Below are 18,775 nucleotides of genomic sequence, written 5' to 3'. Positions count from 1 at the left end.
AGAGGATCGTTGTATGTGTGGAGCCCATAGACACAGCCCACGTTACTCGCCGGATCGTCTCAGTGGCGATTTCGATACGGTGGTAGATTCTGCGCAGCACTGCTCTAGCTAGGGCCTAGTGTTAGCAACACTCCGGCTTGAGCCCCGTGAGCTCACCTACACCTCAAGGCGAAGCTGAAATAACGTCTCAAGGCTATCAGCATAGGTAGGAGAGAGAAAAAATCAGTGGGTCGCGATTCCCCTCGGTCGTAGATTCTGAGAAACACTGCTCTAGCTAGGGGCTAGTGTTAGCAACACTCCAGTTTGAGCCTCGTCAGCTCACTTACTGGGTGACGCTGGAATAGCCCCCTAGGCTACCAGTGATTAGAAAAAAAAGTGTGGAGTACTGACTTGTTAGAACTACTCGCGCAACGCCTGTCATCATTTCAATGACGAAGCAGTCTCCGATATGCCAACAACTGTACCAAGCTTCTTGTCAATGGATGAACCGCTCGCAAACGCTTCGCAGATCCAAAACTTTTGCATTTTATGCAATACAAATTGGGTCGAAATATGAAATTAATGTGAATAAAAATAATATAAACTCAGTCGCTCCACCAATAAATAATCAGATATAATTTATTGACTTCCGAAAAAAAATCTAGCCTCAAGAGAAACAAGGTAAAAAATTTGGTAACGAAATGCGTACGTGACCGATGTCAGACGGGTGGAAGGGGGACGTAAGATCCAATGCTACACGAGGAAGCGAGAGACAGAAGATCCGCAACCAAAAATAACTACCTGAGTTCTTTGAACGACTCGTTGAAGGAAAGCAACGGATTTAAATAGCAACTAATGACCAGAGCCGTTGCTGAAATACACTTAAAATAAACTGGCATTTACAGCTAACTGGTGGCTGATCCGTAGGCAACATAGGGCTACTTAATTTCACCAATTTCATAACAAAATCCTTGTACTTTTCCCGTACGTGAGGCCTAAAAGAACACGCGAACTATACACACATTGTAACATCAAAAAGTAGACAATAAGACTGGAAGACCTTCTGGAAGAACTGGAAGAAAAGCTTCTTCAAACGAGGCTTGTGGAGAGTACTTAACTGAGAGTAAGAGTCTGCCTAGACTGGCAATAAAACAAAATACCAAATGACTAATGAATAGGTATTTTTTTCTTCGGTTAGTTTTTTGTTTAGTTTGACGTACCCACCGAAATATTTTGTTACAACTTTCAAAAGTATATTATGTTTTTATAAAAGCGACGCAATTAACAACAATATCAACATAATTTAAGTACATATATTTAATGGTGGTAGAACCTCTTGTGAGTCCGCACGGGTAGGTACCAACGCCCTGCCTATTTCTGCCGTGAAGCAGTAATGCGTTTCGGTTTGAAAGGTGGGGCAGTCGTTGTAACTATACTTGAGACCTTAGAACTTGTATCTCAAGTTGGGTGGCGCATTTGCGTTGTAGATGTCTATGGGCTCCAGTAACCACTTAACACCAGGTTGGATGTGAGCTCGTTCACCCATATAAGCATTAAAAAAACATACATTTATCACAAAGTATTGGATATTTCGGAGTCTTTAAGACGCATACAGGATTAAACTATATAATTGTTAGCCGCAAGTGTCTTCTTATGTCCAGAGATTATGAACAGTCGTTTTTACCGGTCCAGTTTTCCGAAATATTTGTTTTTACATGCTTTTATATTAGCTTCACTAGCACCCCAAGCTTTTTTTACAATAAAATATATATATTTATTACACTACATATTTTCAATTTAAATTTATTAAAATTTATTTTCTATTTTTTAGTTGAATTTTATATAAAGCGTGTTATTTAGTTTTTTTTTTATTATTTATTCAACTAACTTTCTACTATACAGTTGCAGTTTCTTAAAAAATAAGTTATTTAAACACCTTGCCCTTCTCTCCGAACTCGACTGCGATAAGGCACGAGACTATTCAAATGGTCTGAAATTATTGAGTACGTGCAACAAGGCACGGACGACAGAGACTCCCACTCAATTAGTTCGAATAGAACGATATTCTAGATCGAATATAATCGTAACACAAACACTTTTTTTTATTGCTTAGATGGGTGGACGAGCTCACAGCCCACCTGGTGTTAAGTGGTTACTAGAGCCCATAGACATCTACAACGTAAATGCGCCACCCACCTTGAGACATAAGTTGTAAGGTCTCAATACAGTTACAACGGCTGCCCTGCCCTTCAAGCCGAAACGCATTACTGCTTCACGGCAGAAATAGGCAGGGTGGTGGTACCTACCGGCGCGGACTCACAAGAGGTCCTACCACCTCGAACATTTAATGCAGATATTGTGGCGGTATCCATCACAGAACACAAGATATTTGACAGATGCCCGAATCTCGCTTACGACATTTTCAAGATAAGCTTTCATATATGAGTCGTCTATTATCAAAGGTGGCAATCTGTGCATTTGGACAAAACATTTTTATTGATATGTCAATACAGATTTATTTGAATATAATCGTCTCCTTCAAAGAATACGGTTCAAAACCTGCATTAAATAAAAGTTAATAGTTAACCTGTTATTTATCTAAGATGTCGTTCCGAAGAGTTTTGTGACTGCCAATGGAATACAAAGTCAATAATTCGTTTTTCTGATTTACCAATCATTGTCCAAAAGTCAGATTGCCGCCTTTGATAATAGTCGACTCATATACAAGTTCCGAACAACAACATTTGGACCGTCGGTCTACCGAGCAATATCACTCGCTCGGTGAAAGATCTTCCTTTCGTCGTAAGCTTATAAAGATATCACCCGCCAGCCTATATCTGCCGCGAACCAGACATGCGATCCAGTTTGAAGTAGGGATTATCTTTAGACTGCCCCATAGAGACAGTCTTGAGTCCTAAAATGGGTGGCACCATTCAGTTTGTGTTCTTTATGAGATTCGGTAGCCGCTTAACACTAACTGGAACGCTAGCTCATCCGTCTATGCTATAAAATAACAGTTTTCCTTGTCCGTTTAAAAATTAGATCGTTCTAAATATCTAGGAAAAAGAAAGAAGGGAAGACAGTATTATACTAGATGGGAAGAAGATATAAAGTAGCAACTTCAAATTGGGTTAAAATTGCCTAATCTAGACAAGATTGACAATCCTTGGAAGAGGCCTTTACCAGAGGAGGGGTTCTTGCTAGTGGGAAATAGTACCTAATATTATTCAACATATTATTATTTATTAGTTAATTAATCACATCGATCACATTGATTTAATTTTGTTTTTATAAGTCACTTGTATGAAGTGAAAGGCTTTTTATTTTATTTATTTATTTTAATACTAAATATCATGTAAATTATCGCTTATGGACATTTGATTTTTGTAGGAGCTGGCGTCTCGGTTGGTGTCGCCACTAACCTGAAAACTTGGAGTCGAGATCTCAATTAGGTTTGGCGGTTGTTTCATCTTTTAATCCGGAACACATCTATAGTCTATAGTAATAGTAATAATATTATATAGAGGAAAGATTTGTTTGTTTGTTTGTATTGAATAGGCTCCGAAACTACTGAACTGATTTGAAAAATTCTTTCACTGTTTGGAAACTACACTATTCCCGAGTGACATAGGCTACAATCTTTTTTGAAAAAAAAATAGGGATCCTTACTAAAACTCCAATAATGTAACCCAAGGTGTAAAAAAATTACCTAAGATATTCTTTACATAGCGTGCCCTGCGAAAACTATTGATGATAGAATAAAAGAATGTACTACGACTTTGTAAAACACATTATTATTTACTAAAAGTGTCGCGACAGCATACGTCTAACTATTATAGTTATGCCGCAATAAGTGTTCTTTTATTAAAAAAAATAAAACGACGTCAAATACCGTTGAAAATTTTGTTAAAGACCCGAGCGGAGCCGGAGCGGGCCGCCATTACTGAATAAAATGCATAATATCTTTGTTAATCTTCTATTTACTCTCAGACAACAGAGAATAAGGAAGCATATTATAACGCTCTTTTGTCAGCACGTTCGATCACCGCTATAAATAGTGTTAAAACATTTTGCCTTGCTAGATAATAATATCTCTGCGAACAACGTAATGGCCCGTGGCTTCGCTCACGTACGCAAAATGCTACCAACACGACTCTTAGAAAAATTTCCAGCCCGCCTATCCGAGTGTCGCAATATTTAATCATCTTTTTTTCCTAAAACTAGAAAGTATTTTAGATATAAGTGCTTCAAGAGCACACACGTTATCTAACAGAATTTCATAAATGTTAACCGTACAATATCAACCTTACAGCCCAGGGCAGAAGCACCGAAATCGCTTGCCTTTCTGCCAACTATATATAGACTGTAAAGAAAAAAAATGTCCTAAGGACAATTCAATTAAAGTTTAAATTCGCGTAAATTACTCTTGACGGCCATTTAATAACGAAAAACAAGATAATAATACATTATTATGTAATATGTATAATGTATTTTATTTTGACAGTTAAGTGACTTGAATGACAATCAACGTCAATATGACTTTTAGAGATTTTTAAGTAGTCAAAAGGCAAATGAATTCATGTGTAAGTACCTACTAAAAGTGGGGGAAATGGTTTCATACTGAGTGTGCGGTGGGGGTACCTCTCGTCCAAGGGTCCCCGAGTTAAAATACAGTGTATGGTGGGGTAGCCTTTGTAACTATACTGAGACCTTAGAACTCATATCTCAAGGTGGGTGGCGGCGTTTACGTTGTAGATGTCTATGGGCTCCAGTAACCACTTAAAAACAGGTGGGATGTGAGCTCGTCCACCCATATTAGCAATAAAAAAACTATATGAACTTTATGGTAGAGCAATTGGCGAATGTAATCATGCAACTCCTGTGTGCGGAATGCAATCACCTTTGTATATACCAGTACAATTAACACTAATCTTCAATAGCACGGATCATGTTGTGTTACTTATAAAGTCCGGTAGCTGCTTAGCGTTAAGAGAACCGGTCATCATTCTCGGCGAACCCGTCGCTTGCGACGAAGGGCTCGGCGAGTAAATTAACCCACAGACACAGTCCACTGAGTTTCTCGTCGGATCTTCTCAGTGGGTCGCGTTTCCGATCGGGTAGACTCTGCGAAGCACGGCTCTTGCTAGGGCTAGTGTTAGCAACGTCGTCAGTTTTGAGCCCCGTGAGTTCATCTACTCGCTCGGTGAATCTAGAATAACCCCTCGAGGTTGCTTGAATAGGTAGGAAAAAAAGAGCCGTGAGCTCACAACAACAGATCCTGTTATCAAGCTACTTAAATTGGTTCATTTCTGATATAAAAATGCACAATCGGCTTCAAAGCAGTGAGCCTCTTACCTAGAATACACAATATTTGTCAATTTTAATTATATAGATTTTCAGTAGACACATTGTCGCCTTACACATTCAAAGACACACTGTACGCACACATTTACATATTTTAGTATATGCTGCAATCACCCTTATTGCCTTCTACACTAAAGATGAATTTCCCTTGAACTACAATTGACGGGCTGAGAAGGAAAGTCTTAATGCATTGTAGATCTTATGCAAACAGCACACAGCGTATATTAGTGTGCATTCATTATTATTATCAGTTCCTTTGTCTGCATTTATCGGATAGATATTGAAGCCGATATAACCGATATAATAATGTTAACATGGCTTGTATAAAAAAATTGTGTAAGAAATTTCGAAAAGACTGCCATAGCGTCGTATAACACGATACCCTGTTAGCCATATCTTTGTCGAACTATTTCAGAGAAATAATGACGGAGCTATAGTATCCGTGTGCTTAGTGCGAGTTTTGTAACGTTCTCGATAGCGTAAAAGTTAACTCAAAGTGTGCAGTTGGAACAGCGCCCCTAGCGGCAAACGTAGGCAAACGATCCAACTCCACACAAACATGAGTTAACTTTTACGCTATCGAGAACGTTAAAATACTCGCACTAAGCACATAGATGATGCCAGATCTACTAGAGGACAGTACAGCACACAGAGATTGAGACTCATGCGTGCATTTAAATCCTCGTATGATGAGGCGGCAGCGGGTGATTGTTAAGTATGATTTGCGTACGTGCGTTAACATATCGCCAACGATCTCTGCCAATTGAAAGCGACAGTAGGTCATTGGATTAGTCATAAAAAACCAATCGCGTATTCCTCAAGGCTTGGCAGTACGTCAATATACCCATTGATACCAGTGGAAGGTTTCTGATATTAATATAATGGGCTTTGCTTCGGGAGACCCGTATACGTGACCAAGGTCATCTCTAGCAGTTACTACTGAGCTTTCTCAACCAATCTATGATGGCATTATTCCCTTCACAATTCCATAATCCTTCCTAAGGTCTTCGCATTTCTGCTTAATAGCTCTTGTTCGAAAAGGAAGAATTACTTCTGGAAGGGCTTTCCAGCTTCATCAGACCAGATGAGCGCGGACTCAGTCAGGTGCGGTGGGATTTGCTTGCTGGGCCGTCTTCTGGACCTAACAGCTCAAAGGCAGCGGCTCAATCTATCTAATTTGACTTGTAGCAAGCGTATCGTAAGCTCCAATGGGTCGGTACCGCCATCCAACCCAATTCAGCCGCGAATCATTCGATCAGAAGATCAGGCGAGTGACAATCCTATTGCGAGTTAAAGCTGATGTAATAGGTACTTAATAGTCAAAACTTATAAGATAAGATAGTGATAGAAATTACTAGTCGGACGTTGATATAATGCAAAGACAAAGGCACAAAAGATAAGACAAAGATGGATAAAGATCCTGCCAATTAGTTTAGTTTTATTGAACTTTATTACTTTACTAGATAGGTACATTATCAGTTAAATGATGCAATCTTACGACTATGTTATGTCCATAAAATCTTTTTCTGATGCAACAATTGCTTAGCACGTAATGAGTAATGTGTATCGCCTGTGACAATCGCGTTGGAGGGCCATTATGCCTATTATAATTCAAACTTATTTAAATAATTTTATATATGTATTTATTTGTGAAGATTTGTGACTTCAATTCCACATTTTTAGGGCGAACGTGACGCTTAGTATCACATGAGCCAAGAGATGGGTCACTAGATCGTAAAAATTACGTCATCTTTGCGATCAAACATAAATTTTCAGAATAGGTAAAACCCAGAACAGATTGGACACAAGATCCAAAAAATTGGCCTACCAACTCAACAGCACGTAAACTATTAAATTTACAAAAAAAAATAAGCACCGGTCCTCGTAAAGCTGGAAAGCCCCCCGAGCAAACCAGCCATTCAAAACGAACAAAAAGGGACACACAATTCCATATCCGTGATGTGAAACCAAATAATACTCTGTCTACCTTTTGACTAGATATGGAAGCGCGATGTTATTGCATGTTGAAAATGCATAATGCACACAAACAGTCTGACGTGAGGTGGCGTGACTTTCAGTACCAAGAAGTCAACAGCATTGAACATTATCGAATACTTTACAAAGCATTGCTTCCTATTCAGTAAACAATTAAGTTTTATTCGAAGCAAAAACGCAATGTAAGCGTACGCATTCGATACAAAAGCTACATCAGAATGGAAACTGCCCAGATGCTTTTGTTTTTATGTTCGAATCGATGTTTTCAAATACATTGCGTTTTTAGTTAGCGTAAAATATAATTCATGTCAACTACAGCTCTATTGGACACTGAAAACTTGTAAATAGTAATTTCTGTGAAACCGATTAGTGGATCACAAATGATGTGGCGTTCGTCACGTACGCTTTGCGTTCTAGATGTAAAACGGAAAAAAATGGCTGATATATTTTTTTTTGTAATCGAGAGAGAGATGTAATTAGTTATGAGAAACGTGCAGGGTTTTTAGTTTTATTTTTCCTGTTGCTTTTGTTGTTTTTAATAGTGTGTTAGTTAATGTAGGATTTTGTCTTGAGAATAAAATTTTTCTTCCTTTATTTAAGCAGTTCTGACGCTCTAAAATATACACTTATCTATTGAGCATTTTTTTTTCTTTATAGATAAACATTGCCTTGACAAGGCCTTTGACAATTAGGACTTTTTACAGGGCTCTTTAATAAAAACATAAGGGCTTTTAGGAACTACACTGTCAGTGAACGATCAGTTATTGGTCGAGCATGGCAGAGCTATCACAGGAGTAGGCGATGAGATACTCCCACTCGTCGTTCTGTGAATATGGAGTTTGGGTTGTGTAAAATAAACACTAATGTATTTTGTTGACGCGAAGTCTGAGACGGCTAGGGAATATTAACCAGTTTTAACGACCTCACAAGCAAATTATATTGTTAGGTTAGTTTGAAATAAACGACTGAGTACTAAGGGACTAAGCATAAGAACGGTTATACATAACGTGACCATTCATATTTTTACTCAAAACGGGACCTCGGTTTATTTGGGACATTTGAGAGGTACATACATAATGAAAAAAACAGTACCTACTTTTTTAAAGTTATTATTCGGAAAAGTTAGCTTGAAAATTACGAATTAAAGAATATATATATACTCGAGATGTTTTGTTTTATTTATAATTAATTAGCGGAATAAATTTGCTTTAATATAGCTTACACCGCTTGCGTTAGGCTGAAAACGGAACAATTTTGCGTTCCAGAGTTCATTTTGGGGACACCAGAACTCGTAATTATAAAAGGGATAGGGTTATGCATCATGTCTACAGCTATCCAGTTAGGTCGAAGTATGGAGTGGCGTGGCTTATTGTTTCATGCTCAGTCAGGGATGATCCTAAAGGTTACATTCCTTTTATGTGTTCTATAGAAGACATCTTACTCTAAGAGGTCAGTGTCATTAAAAATGCTGAGCATACTTGGACGTGCGACACCAAATCAATAAAATGGCTTGGAAATATCCAATAATTAATCATTCTTTCGTTAAAAATCTATTTCAAATTCATTCGTAATTAAAAATGTATCATTGTTAAGTTACTTAGAAATCATTTATAAGGGAAATTAATTGAAACTAAATGGTCACCATTTATTTGTGTAATAATATTGGTTCATTAGTAAATGAAATGTGATAACACGTTTATTTACTTTGCCGAATAAAATAATTAACCAGTAATCTATGATTAGTTCCGCGTTAATTTAACCACAAATGACGTCACTCGTATAATAGTGCTGGGTTCAGTAGTGTTTGGGAAGCAAGAATCATTAAAAACATACTCCATCCTGTTTTATATATCTATGTTGTTATTACGCGGCGCTTAAATTGGTTGCAATAAATCGAGAACTAAGTCACATAAATTAAAACATTAATTCTGACACCTTAAATTTTGTCACTAATAAAATTCGGAGTTTTTTTTCTTTTGAATTTAATCACAAATAGTATTAATTCGTTTATACGATAATCCACCTTATTCACATTTAATTAAGACAAAAAATCTTGTAAACATGAGGTAGTAAGAACTGTCTTCACAAACACGCGACAAAGAGGGCATACGTGGCGCGACAGAGACGGCATGCTGTTTTTGAGCATGTTTTCTTGTGAGTTGTTTGTTAGTTCTAAATTTAAAAATATCCAAACATTACGTAGATACCTATTCTATTTCTAGTCCTAATATTGAATTGGTAATAAAAATGACATATTTATTTATTATCACTCGAATTTTTCAATGCCGATTGTATAACAGTTATTCCCACCCTTTAGATGTTTAGATGTACACTATTAGGTAGAATAAAAATGTGTTGATTCTTACATAGTTTTTATTTCATTTTTTTATTGTTTATTAGGGTGGACGAGCTCACAGCCCACCTGGTGTTAAGTGGTTACTGGAGCCCATAGACATCTACAACGTAAATGCACCACCCACCTTAAGATATAAGTTCTAAGGTCTCAGTATAGTTACAACGGCCACCCTTCAAACCGAAACGCATTACTGCTTCACGGCAGAAATAGGCAGGGTGGTGATACCTACCCGTGCGGACTCACTAGAGGTCCTACCACCAGTAATTACGCAAATTATGATTTTGCGGGTTTGATTTTTATTACACGATACATGGGTTGCGGGGATCAACACTGTCACTGCTTACGAACTTCAAAACTATGACTTATGTCGAAGAACTTCTGGTACACTATTAGGTAGAATAAAAATGTGTTGATTCTTACATAGTTTTTATTTTATTTTTTTATTGTTTATTAGGGTGGACGAGTTCACAGCCCACCTGATGTTAAGTGGTTACCGGAGCTCATAGACATCTACAAAGTAAATGCCGCCACCCACCTTGAGATAATAGTTCTGAGGTCTCAGTTTTTACAGTACAACGGCTGCCCCACCCTTCAAACCGAAACGCATTACTGCTTCACGGCAGAAATAGGCAGGGCGATGGCACCGTGCGGACTCACAAGAGGTCCTACCACCAGTAAAGTTAAGGACTGAACCAGACCGAGAACAAGGCCGCCACATAAACGCTAAATGTCCATGTCATGATGGGATGTATCGCGCCAGTACTTCGGGACTTTGCGAAATATTTTCATTAGGTATTTATTGAGGACTATAGCATTGGTTGCAGAACATTGAAATTCCCTACGTATGGATCTAACCAAATCAAACATATAATAAAATTTGTACTCAAAAAATTTATATAAACACAATAAACTTCACAAAATCTAGTTTTTTGTTTTATATTTACAAAATGTCTATAAAATATTTACAGGATCACTATGAATATGTTCTATTCATGTACAGATGTATGATCCAGACGTACTCCTGATCAAGATGTGGAAGTAAAATGAGGAGAGTCAGTGCGAAAACAAATATTAGGAATATGTTATTGATGATGGAAGCTATAAGAGACCAGGATTGCCCACGAGAGCTGGGCTAAACGAAGACCACCTTCACCAATTAGTACATGTAGTTTGTTTATCAAGGGTCTAAAAACAGGATATTGAATTTAATAAATTAAAAATAAAAACTGGTGAAAATGTCTGCAGTAAGATAAGCTGCACTATTTATACTCAACAGAACTCTTAATCTGAGTCATCCCATGCCATAGATAGAGATTTCGGATAAACCCTTATAGCCCCAAACCTAAATCCCTAGTCTATTTCGAAAAGGGACTTTTGGAAATATATTGATCATAAGTTAATTTTCCTTGACTATTAAAGTGTCGATGACATATAAAGATCTATCCTCCCATAACGGAGGTGTCACACTTAGATGGAATGCCTTCCGCGCACCTCTTGTGATTTGCCAGGTGACTCAAACTATACTCAACCTCAATTTGAGGCAATACGAAACCACCTCTCACGTGGTAATCAATCAATATTTACGCAAGGCTCTAGTCCCTTCTCATCATCTTCATATATCTGCTTAAATTTATTTTAGGACCAGACGTTCGCAGCTCAGAAAACTATAGGGCCACGCGCAGCCTTAAGTAAGAGAAACCTTCGCTTTTATCCACGACGTTAGATTTGTTTCAGTTGTCGCTCTCATGGTCTCCCAATATCAAGGGGTTCTCCTCCACTCCCGTCAAAACGACCGTGTACTGTCCAGCGGAATACTTCTTCATCTCTTGCTCGAAGAGTATATTGTTGATGGCTTGCTTAATCATTGACTGAGTTCGTTCATCGTGTTTACGTAACGAAGTGGCTATGTATTCTCCGAAGCTGTCACACTCATCTTTCTTCCTGGACTGTTCGGATTTCTTGAGGAGCTTTAGAGCTTCTACCAATCTACTGTCCAGTTGACTCCTGTGAGCGTTCCCTCGTGATAGCTTCTTTATAGGCCTCAGGATCTTGGACTTGAGAAGCGGTCTTTGGATGTATCTCTTTCTTGGACGTTCGATGGGCTCCTGTTTGACTTGTATGGATTCGTTGTCACCGCTGCTGTCGTATGATGACGCCTGATCGGACGCTTGATGGTTGACTGATGGTTCCTCTTGCTCCGATTTCGAGGTCTGTGAGAGAAATCATCATGAATTGATCGTTCATCTAAGCTAGCGTTCAATGGGCATGAGAGCTTTAATAATATTCCCAAAAACTTAGACAATTTTTTTTATTGCTCTTTTAGGCAGACGCCATACGGCCCACCTGATGGCGAGTGATTACTGTAGTCCATGGACTTCAGCAATGCCAGGGGCAGAGCCAAACTGCTGCCTACCTAGTAGGATTGTCGTAATAATAATGTCCAGTATTCGTGCCGAGTGATGCAACTATGCCAAGGTTCCAATCGCGTATGTAATTACCGATTCTCATAATGAAATACGTAAATGAATCTCAGCGGCAAATAGCAGCGTCTAATAAAAATCAAATATTTGAGCACCGGCGACCAGACGAGCAGGTTGTTGTGAAGTAAGCAAGCGCTAAATCAAGCCGGTTTATAGGCTGTGCGATGTACATGAGTTCCGGTAACCACTTAATATCAGGTGGGCGGTGAGCTTGTTTACATATCTTTTTTACATTTCTTAGATGGGTGGACGAGCTCACAGCCCACCTAGTGTTAAGTGGTTACTGGAGCCCATGGACATCTACAACCGTAAATACGCCACCCACCTTGGGATATAAGTTCAAAGGTCTCAGTATAGCTACAACGGCCCCACCCTTCAAACCGAAACGCATTACTGCTTCACGGCAGAAATAGGGAGGGTGGTGGTACCTACCCGCGCGGACTCACAAGAAGTCTTACCACCAGTAAGCGATAACTAAAAATAATCGCCAATGTCTAAGTGACCAATCACCAACGTGAAGCCGAATGCGGCTGACGAACCTAAACTTTATTCACATTACAAAGTTACCAAAATTTCCGGTCACATTCGCCTGTACCTACAAACGTTTTCAGAATCGTTTTCAATTCAAAATGTACCGTATTGTCCGCGTCGTTATTCTCCAAATGCGTCGGCCAGAACTTCATGTAAGGATACAGGAACCAGGTCGAGTGACCGCCGGCGCGAACTTTTGCCTTTTCGCGTCTGTGCGAAGCGAAAATCGAATTCAATTTCTTCCTCAGGTCCGGTATGTCGCAGTCGAAGTGCAGCGCTAAGGTCGCCCACGCGTCGTACTTGGCGGCTTGGGTCCGGTACAGCGAGTGCTTAGAGTCCCACAGCTCGGGACGACGGCTGTACTCTTTGACGAGCTCAATAATAGCGTCATTCGTCCATTCCACTTCGGACATTTTGACGCGGCTAAATCAAACACTAATACTATGTAGTACTTATAATACTTCAAACAGAATCGACATTGAAATGATTACGTTCTTAAATGAAACGAGTTATTTGTAATTTGATTGCATAGCGAACGTTCGGCACGCGTTCGCTCGCGCACGCATCGAGCGGAGACTGGCTGTTCGGCGTCAGTGTTACTAGCTCTGTCGCGTAGATAATCTGTGTACTGCGACAATAGCGAGAGTGTCTTAAAACTTAAATCAAATAGGTCTGTAACCGGGATCTGTAGTTTTAAGTCTCTAATATTTAACCGTCAATTGAGTTTTAGCGGATTAAAAGTATAGAAATAAAAATAAACACATTAATACGTAACATGATTACTGTAATCGACGCTTCTATTGGATCCCCTAAAGTTTTCTGATGTGTTTTCTTTCGCATCGTTGTGATTTGAAATTACATCATAATGGAAAGGATTTTCTCAAACCTCCACGGAACAGAGACGAGCCTTAAAAACCGTTACAAAACATCAATATACGTTAAATTTAAGCTTATAATAAAACAAAATAGAATATTTCTGAATATTTCACTTTATAACGTACGAACTTGCACATCGTTCTGTTTTTCCTTACTACAGAAATTACATGACCTATGGTAAAAGTAAAAAAAAAAACCGTAGACCTACAGTTAAAACCTCCGGGCTGGCAACACTGTTCGGCGTAGTTCGTGTACGCTCGGCGACGTTCGGGTCGCGCTTGCTCTGGCTTCCAGTACATTCGTTGTCTCAACCGGTTCCATGAAGCGTGCGTACAGACCAACTGCTCATCTTAACCTTACGTACTGATCAATGTTTATACTTGGGACTTCGTAACTTAACTGCCATGTAACTCACTGACCCTACGCGGCACACTGAAATGATTATGTCGATTTTTTTTTATTGCTTAGTTGGGTGGACGAGCTCACAGCCCACCTGGTGTTAAGTTACTGGAGCCCATAGACATCTACAACGTAAATGTGCCACCCGCCTTGAGATATAAATTCTAAGGTCTCAAGTATAGTTACAACGGCTGCCTTACTCTTCAAACCGAAACGCATTACTGCTTCACGGTCAAAGGTCCTACCACCAGTAATTACGTAAATTAAAATTTTGCGGGTTTGATTTTTTTATTACACGATGTTATTCCTTCACCGTGGAAGTCAATCGTGAACATTTGTTAAGTACATATTTCATTAGGAAAAATTGGTACCCGCCTGGGATTCGAACACCGGTCCATCGCTCAACACGAATGCACCGGACGTCTTATCCTTTAGGCCACGACGACAAAACTACTACTACTACTAAAACTAGGGCACCAGAGTATCTAGTAGACTCTGAGAAAGACGAATCTGAAGATATTAAGAATGAATCTACTTCTAAGAGACCTAAACGTCTAAAACGTACATCAACAAACAAAATAAGGCAAAGTTAGGTGCCCTAGTAACAGAAATTGATATAATTACTTCAGTGCTCCGCGTAGGGCACCGGTGACCTATGGTAGTCAAATGGTTAACCAGTGAAGAATTAGTATTGATATAATTCTAGGCATTTTCCACCGATTATCCTGTTTCTATGATAATCGGTGGAAAATGCCTAGAATTATACCTATAATGATCAAATTTTGATCTACAGTTTATCAAATACCTATTTGATGAACTGTAGATCAAAATTGGAATTTGACAATTCATTCTTTTATATTAATTTAATGTCAGATTTAACGATTTAATGTTTTTAGTAACTGACTTGTTTTTTTTTAAAGACTTTTTAATCGTAACGACTTTACCGAAGATTCGCAATGCAGCTTAATTTTTTATTTATTGCCCCTGTAGGCAGGCGAGCATACCACCTGATGGTGAGTGATTACCGTCGCCCATGGACTTCAGCAATGCCAGGGGCAGAGCCAAGCCGCTGTCTACCGTTAAGTACTCTACACAAGCCTCGTTTGAAGAAGGACATGTCACAGTGCTCGGGAAACACCGTGGAGCTCATTCCAAAGCCGGATGGTAGGTACGTGGCAAAAAATTACTGAAAAGAATCTGTGTGGAACTCAGAATTAACTGTCTGCCATTAAATAGTCATAACACAATATTTAAAAAACTTTCTTCAACCCGCACAAATTATTACAATAAGGATGAATGAATCTAGCATCTGCTTCCAGCGCTGATGTGTGGAGCTAAGTCAAGACTAACAATAGCATACGGTATTGTGTATTGCACCGCGAATGTAAAGGAAATGGGTGGTACGTAACGGGTCCAATTGAAACAAAAAAGTACAATGGGCGGTCTTATACCTTTGAGACGACCACTGAGTGACAGCAAGGACCAAGTGGGGGAGAGATAGGACTGCTGCGTGAATACGTTCAAATATCATAATACATACTCAGTTATAATAAAAAAATAAAAATTGCCGATAAATAGGTATCGGTTGCTATCTATCTAATGCCTATTTTAGCGGTCATCAAAGATATGTAATATACTAGCCGTACTCGCCTGTTTCGCTGGGCATTTAAAATTAAAATTATTATTTATTGTCATTATTATTAGGGAGTCCAACACTCATATAAATATTAGCCTATCCATTAAGTACACGTATTTTCTACATGGGTACCAAGTTTCAATTCAATCGGATGCATGGTTCAGTAGTTATAACGGAACGGTAGGCAGCGGCTTGGCTCTGCCCCTGGCATTGCTGAAGTCCATGGGCGACGGTAACCACTAACCATCAGGTGGGCCGTGTGATCGTCTGCCTACAAGGGCAATAAAAATAAAAAAACATCCGTAAAAACCACTGTACAGTACCAGACAATAAATATTGCACATCGATATTTAGAAAAAGACAGTCGTCTAATGTTGTTTTTGTTGTAGGGCGTTACCTGTATGCTACGAAAGACTAACGATCCGATATCTATGGAGACTAAATGTCAATTATGTGCAATAAATACAATAATAGAAGATATTTCACAGATTCCTGAATCGCGCCAAAGATATTTACCGACTATGAAAACATTCGGGCCGGCGGTATACCGGACATTTTACCCACTCCTGGCTGAGCCCTTGCTCGCCCAGATGTCCTGGTGAAACTGGAAAGGCCTCCGGGTCACCAGTAATTCTTGAACCATAAAAAAAACATTTTCACTAGCTCAGTGGAAAAGCTTTTTTTACCGATACCTGCAAACTTATACCTTATTAATATATGTATTAGGACATACGCGGATTTAGGCAGATTTCGTAAATTGAAAACCAATTGTGCATCTGATGTAGTGTGGTCACCAGCATGATCGCGGTCGAGTTGTTACCGACAGCTCGAGATTCCTTCCAAGTCTCGTTCCAAGAAGGATATGTAGAGGCTCTCAGGAGGGGCCGGGGGAGTTCTTTTTACATCTGGATGATACGTGGCATATCTCCAGAAATATACCGTGGAAGAACGCAGTGGTTTCAGGTAACGCGGATGAAATTTGCAGACGCAGAGCTAAGGCATGCCACGTGATTAAGCCGAAAAGGCCTCTGTTTTCGGGGCTTTTTTAAGCGTTATCACCAGACACCGGATTCACGTTTACTATCAGACAGACGAGAACGTGTTTTGATTTTTACTCGATTAAATAATGTTATTATTAATAATTACTAAAGATTATTTTATCAAAAATAATCGTGTAACAACAGAAATGATATCACAATCGCATTGTTATGCTACGTAAATAGACGCTAGAATTAGAATGAGTAAAAAAGGAACAAAGTATATAAGAAGATTATTTTTTGGTTAATTCAGGAGACGTTTGGAGGAACGCTTTTTTTTTATTGCTTAGATGGGTGGACGAGCTCACAGCCCACCTGGTGTTAAGTGGTTACTGGAGCCCATGGACATCTACAACGTAAATGCGCCACCCACCTTGAGATATAAGTTCTAAGATCTCAGTATAGTTACAGTTACAACGGCTGCCCCAACCTTCAAACCGAAACTCATTACTGCTTCACGGCAGAAATAGGCAGGGCGGTGGTACCTACCCGCGCGGACTCACAAGAAGTCCTACCACGAGTAAGGTGTACAAACCACCTACAAACAAACCTCAGGTGGTTCTACAAACCACCTGAGGTTAGGCGGTCAACGTCGTCCGTGGACATTAGTGATACCAAAGGCTGGAATACGACACCGCTTACCGTCAAAAAAGTCACATGGACCAGTATAATTCTGCTTATGGCATCAACAGAGGAGAAGGCGCGTCAACTTGAATCATTGCAATCACCAAGATCAGAAGACCCACAGTTTCAACTTATTTACGCCTACAGGCGGGTCATCGACAATGGACCTTTTATTGTAGTTTTTTTGTGAATGAAAAGGGGTTGGAACCCTCGCGTTGAAAATCAAGGGGTTGTCAATAAATGAAATTCTATTTCGTCCGAATACGTATAGTATGTGATTTCAGGGGTGTTTTACTGACGACGCCGTCATCCGATTATAAGCCAGTCGCAAACGAATTCATTTCAGATGATTTACTGCTGGTAGAACGTATTGTGAATCCGCCCGGGTATCAGGCTTTGTGACTATTTAGACAGACCCTAGATGAGACAGTTCAGAATTGATCACACGTACTGTGAATTTATTTTTTATTACTTAGATGTGTGGAGCCCACGGCCGTCCTGGTGTTAAGGGGTCACCGGAAACCATAGACATCTACAAAAAAAATACCACCTTGAGACATGAGTTCTAAGGTCTTTAACAGTACAACGGCTGCCCCACCCTTCAAACCGAAACGCATTACTGCCTCACGGCAGAAATGGGCATGGTGGTGGAACATACCCGTGCGGACTCACAAGACGTCCAATAATTACGCAAATTAAAATTTAACAGGTTTGATTTTTTATAACACGATATTATTCCTTCGCTTGGAAGTCAATCGTGAACATTTATTAAGTACGTATTTCATTAGAAAAATATAAAAACCAGACAATTTAAGATAAAAGCAGTTATAACTAATACGAAAACCTGTATGCATATAAACATGTCTTCATTTTAATCAAACATAAAAACCACAAATTATTAAGTGATTATAAATGACATCAATTTTCCACCAGCAGTCTAAATGTGTTCAAAGTTTAACGCACAAAACATCTCCCTTTACCATTTTCTCCTGCGATACAGGTGCTGAAAAGATTTACACGCCAAACAGGAACTCTACATATTAACGCCAAAAATTCCAGAGCATATAGAATACAAGTGAAATACAACGACAACAGATTCAGAACCAAATTTCAGGTATTCAAGATAGACAAAGTTTTAACTAGACAAAATGCTTGAATTAATGCGTATTTGTTATTAATAGTAACGTCGATATCATCTCAATAGTTCGTCTATACAATAAATGACTCGACAGAAAATATTCTACATTTGTAAAACCTAAATCATAATTCAAAATAACCGCTGAAAATTCACTAATAACTCTAACATCCAAAATTCAGTTGCTTTTGGACATATCATCTATCTATATATATAAAAATGAATTGCTGTTCGTTAGTCTCGCTAAAACTCGAGAACGGCTGGACCGATTTGGCTAATTTTGGTCTTGAATTATTTGTAGAAGTCCAGAGAAAGTTTAAAAGGTAGATAAATGAGAAAATGCTTGGAATTACATAAAAATAA

The 18,775-nt window shown here is 39.0% G+C and overlaps 1 protein-coding gene across 1 annotated transcript; it reads right to left on the bottom strand.

The window, feature by feature from the left end:
- Positions 1 to 10,570: 10,570 nt before the first annotated feature.
- Positions 10,571 to 13,302, bottom strand: LOC101739296 (uncharacterized). Its single transcript, XM_004923882.5, has 2 exons — positions 12,810 to 13,302; positions 10,571 to 11,904 (listed from the first exon to the last, which is right to left on the bottom strand). Exons 1-2 carry the CDS (start codon positions 13,116 to 13,118, stop codon positions 11,425 to 11,427), a joined length of 789 nt encoding a protein of 262 aa, XP_004923939.1. The 5' UTR covers positions 13,119 to 13,302; the 3' UTR covers positions 10,571 to 11,424.
- Positions 13,303 to 18,775: the final 5,473 nt, after the last annotated feature.

Source organism: Bombyx mori, chromosome 3, assembly GCF_030269925.1.
Source record: "Bombyx mori chromosome 3, ASM3026992v2".
In the NCBI taxonomy this organism is placed as follows: domain Eukaryota; kingdom Metazoa; phylum Arthropoda; class Insecta; order Lepidoptera; family Bombycidae; genus Bombyx; species Bombyx mori.
The sequence above is the reverse complement of the archived record's forward strand: the minus strand, read 5'-3'. Positions and strand labels throughout refer to the sequence as shown.

Coding starts and splice junctions, on each gene's coding strand:
- LOC101739296 (XM_004923882.5), bottom strand. CDS start 13,118: ATGTCCGAAGTGGAATGGACGAATGACGCTATTATTGAGCTCGTCAAA. Junction 11,905..12,809: donor ATAACGACGCGGACAATACG/GTACATTTTGAA, acceptor TTTCTCTCACAG/ACCTCGAAATCGGAGCAAGA.